Below are 3,611 nucleotides of genomic sequence, written 5' to 3'. Positions count from 1 at the left end.
AGACGATGCGATTGGCACAGGACAGAACAGAGTTTGGAGATGTTGTACATAGGGTCGTTATGAGTCGCAAGCAACTTGATGGCACATAACAACATCATCATACTGTTACATTATGGGTTGGCTGCACTTCAAAGGTATGTATGCTGCAAACCTGGAGGCACATGGTTCAAATCCACCAGCTGCTCCAAGGGAGAGGATGGGCAATCTCCTCCTGTGTGATTACTGCCTTTGAAAACCCTCTGGAGGGTCAGCTATGGGTCAGGTCCAACTTGAAAGTACACAACAACATACTGTTATAATAAATAAAAAACACACTCAGAAGCTTTAGGAACGCCAATCCCCTGGGATCTGTATTGAGTTCCTTATTTTAAATCATAGTTAGGAGCCATCAAGTCAACTGCAGCTCATAGGAGCCCTGTGAACAATGGATCTAGATCTTACCCTATTCTCCACCATCCTCACGATCTCTGTAATGCCTGCTGTGGCACACACTGTGTCAGTCCATCTTACCCAGAGTAAGTGAGTCCAAGTTTCATTATCCTTGCCTTTAAGGAGACTCTGGTTGAAAATTCTTCAAGACATTTGGGTTTTTTTGACAGTTCATGGTATACTGAATATTTTTTTCCATCAGTCGGCCTAGTGGATGTTATTCTCGAGATGCGTTCTGAGTGACTTCCAACCATCCGCCTGCACTATGTCCAACAATGTTCTACTGTTATCTCTAAAGCTTTCAAAGGCCTGTTATTTCAGAAGTGGATGACCAGTCCTGCTTCTTAGTCTGTAAGCTCTCCTGAAACTTGTCCATCATGTGTGACTCTGCTAGTATTTGAAATACTGGTGGCACAGTTTCCAGCATCACAGCAACATGCAATCCACCACAGAACAGCAAACTGAAAGACGAGTGTTGGTATGTTAACTCGCCAGTGAGTGGAATATGTTAAGCAGACAGTCTTACTTTAGTTAAAGCTTAGAACTTAAGAGAATTTGAACAATTTGACTTTTTAACCAAAGGGAAAAAAGAAGAATAATGAACAAAGAATAACCATAGGAAAGAAGATAAAAGGCAGCTTACACAGGTAGGCTTGGTAAAGGCGGGTGAAGGGCTAAACAGGAGAATAAATCACTCATGACCTATACCTCTGATCCAGAAATTTAAGAAAATAAAAATAACTCCAAGTTTGTTAAATACATCCCTCATACGTCTTTTTCTCCATCTCTTAAGCAATCACCAAGTCATGTCCACTAAGTTACTTCTACAAACTTTCTGGGTGATGCAAATGTTAAATAGTTTGAGTACTGGCAAAGGCTAGCAGGTCAAACCCACCCAAAAGTGCCCAAGAGGAAAAGCCTGGTGATCCGCTCCGACTTCACTGTACACATGGATCGCCGTGAGTCCAAATACACTTCAAGGCAACTTTTTGGTTTTAAGTTACTTCTATAAAATATGATCCTTTCTTCCAGATAAGGAACCTGGTGGTATGATGGTTAAAGCACTTAGCTGCTTTAAAGTCTTGGACAGCTAACTGCAAAGTCAATAGTCCAAACTCACCAACTACTTCTATAGAGAAAATGTGGCAGTCTTCTTCCCTAAAGACTTACAGCTTTGGAAATCCTAGGAGGCAATTCTACTCTGTCCTGTGGGGTCATTATAAATCTATGGCAAAGGCTTCTTCTAGATGGTAAACTGTCCCAGGGCTTACTGACTTTCCTAGAAACAACAGAGGGGCACTGCAAATGATAATCATTAATGCTCTAATCCTAATTAGTAACTTCTCTGTATTTTTTTGACTTATGGTTTTAGCAGCACTTACCTCCAACAGTCTCTTAAAATGCAAAATTTCAAGGGTGAAACCTAAGCAAGACTGACACTGTAAAAGACTGCAATCATCAACAGGACCCAGGACAATGGCAGATATTAAAGCACCCTGACATCATGCAGTCAAACCACTAAGGACTCTTTGAAAGGTAGACCGTATCTACACTTGAAACACCTCTTTATTAACAAACCTGTTTCAGGTTCCTCTTCAGCAACATGAGGATCAAAAATATTAAGTCTCTTCCCCTGGAATATATTCTTCCTAAAATTTAAAAAGAAAACACAAATATATTTTAATGAACAATTTTACATACTGTCAACTAAAATTAGAAAAATATTTTACACGAAATATTCAAAACAGAAAAGTAGAAATTAAAAATAATTTTAATGACCTTCATCAGGCATTTCCACTCAACTGTCATATCATTAAAGCTAACTGAATTTTTGCTTCATAATACAACAAACCAATTAAAGCATTTTCATTTCCATAATGCATGACTGAACAGATTAGCATAATTTCCTATAATTTTTATTTGGTATACTTCAAATCAAAGTTTTAGAAAACTCAATGTTCTGGAAAGCTACCAAAATATGTTAAATTAGAAATTGTTAAAAAAAATTAAAAAAGAAATTGTTAAGGTAAATATTTGTCTAAATTTAAGGGCAGAAAACATGGCAATATTCAATTACAAATTATAATTATGAAAGATTACACAAGTAAGTAATCACTCCATAATTTTAAAATAATTATTAATCTTTTCACAAAATTATTTTTAGTTAAATATTAAAATTAATGCCACAATGTTAACAGGTAATTTTTCCTTATATATTATAATTATCTCTATGCATCAGTTCACATATTTGAATAAATTTACAGACAGATTCAAAACCAAATTATAAGCTGGAGAGTTTGTTTTAAAAAGAATTTTTAATTCTTTCTCCTTAGATCAAATTACTTTTTTTTATGAGATGATACTAAATGAAAAACTGCATATATCATTATGAGAATTAGAAGAAGTGATTTGAGATCATGCAAGCTTTTCTCTGGCAGTCTCCAACATTTGGACACAAAATCCTCCACACAAGGCCCTCGATGAGACAGAGTGACCCAAGAGCTCCCACAAACAGCTCAAACAGAGCAATGACTGTGAGGGCAGACAGGACCAGGCAGTGCTTCTGGCTGTCGTAGTTAAGGTGACCAGGAGTTGGAACCCACTCAGTGGTGGCCAACCACCACACTGTTCCCTGAAATCAAACAAAAGTAGATTGTAGAGCTTCCTCAGAATACCTTTTACTAAGATTAGCCTTCTTCTTCAAATAGTCAAAATCATTATCTTCATCAAACTGAATCCGAAGCTCTGATTGTGAACTAACTTTCACTGCAGCATATTTGGCAACTTTCATATCTGATATTATGCTATTGAAATATAAAAAAAGTCAAGTATTAGACATTTTAGCTACACAATATAGTAATAACCTTTCTTTCCTTTTTTTTTTTAAAATATGGAACGCTTCACGAATTTGCGAGTCATCCTTGCGCAGGGGCCATGCTAATCTTCTCTGTGTCGTTCCAATTTTAGCATATGTGCTGCCGAAGCGAGCACGTAATAACCTTTCTTACATAAGAGTGTAATGCTTACTTCACTTTTGTCCATTAACATGGCATAAAATTACATTTAAAGAAAAAACTCTCACGACAAATTAACATATATCACAGACTATTTAATATTTATGCTTACTTCTATCGTGTAAAGATATTCTTCAGGAATCTTCATATAAAATCAAGTCTCAGACT

At 36.4% G+C, this 3,611-nt stretch overlaps 1 protein-coding gene across 1 annotated transcript in view; it reads right to left on the bottom strand.

Moving 5' to 3' along the window:
• The window catches only part of MRPS31 (mitochondrial ribosomal protein S31), a 65,929-nt gene that overhangs the window by 54,485 nt on the left and 7,833 nt on the right, over positions 1-3,611 (bottom strand). The window contains exons 4-5 of the mRNA XM_006879610.1: positions 3,105-3,242; positions 2,008-2,078 (exon numbers count right to left, since the gene is read on the bottom strand). Of these exons, the coding sequence (XP_006879672.1) occupies positions 2,008-2,078; positions 3,105-3,242 (209 nt within the window). The remainder of the gene's footprint in view (positions 1-2,007; positions 2,079-3,104; positions 3,243-3,611) is intronic.

This window comes from Elephantulus edwardii, unplaced genomic scaffold (assembly GCF_000299155.1).
Source record: "Elephantulus edwardii isolate Elephantulus edwardi_28Jun2011 unplaced genomic scaffold, EleEdw1.0 scaffold00004, whole genome shotgun sequence".
NCBI classification, from domain to species: Eukaryota; Metazoa; Chordata; class Mammalia; order Macroscelidea; family Macroscelididae; genus Elephantulus; species Elephantulus edwardii.
The sequence above is the reverse complement of the archived record's forward strand: the minus strand, read 5'-3'. Positions and strand labels throughout refer to the sequence as shown.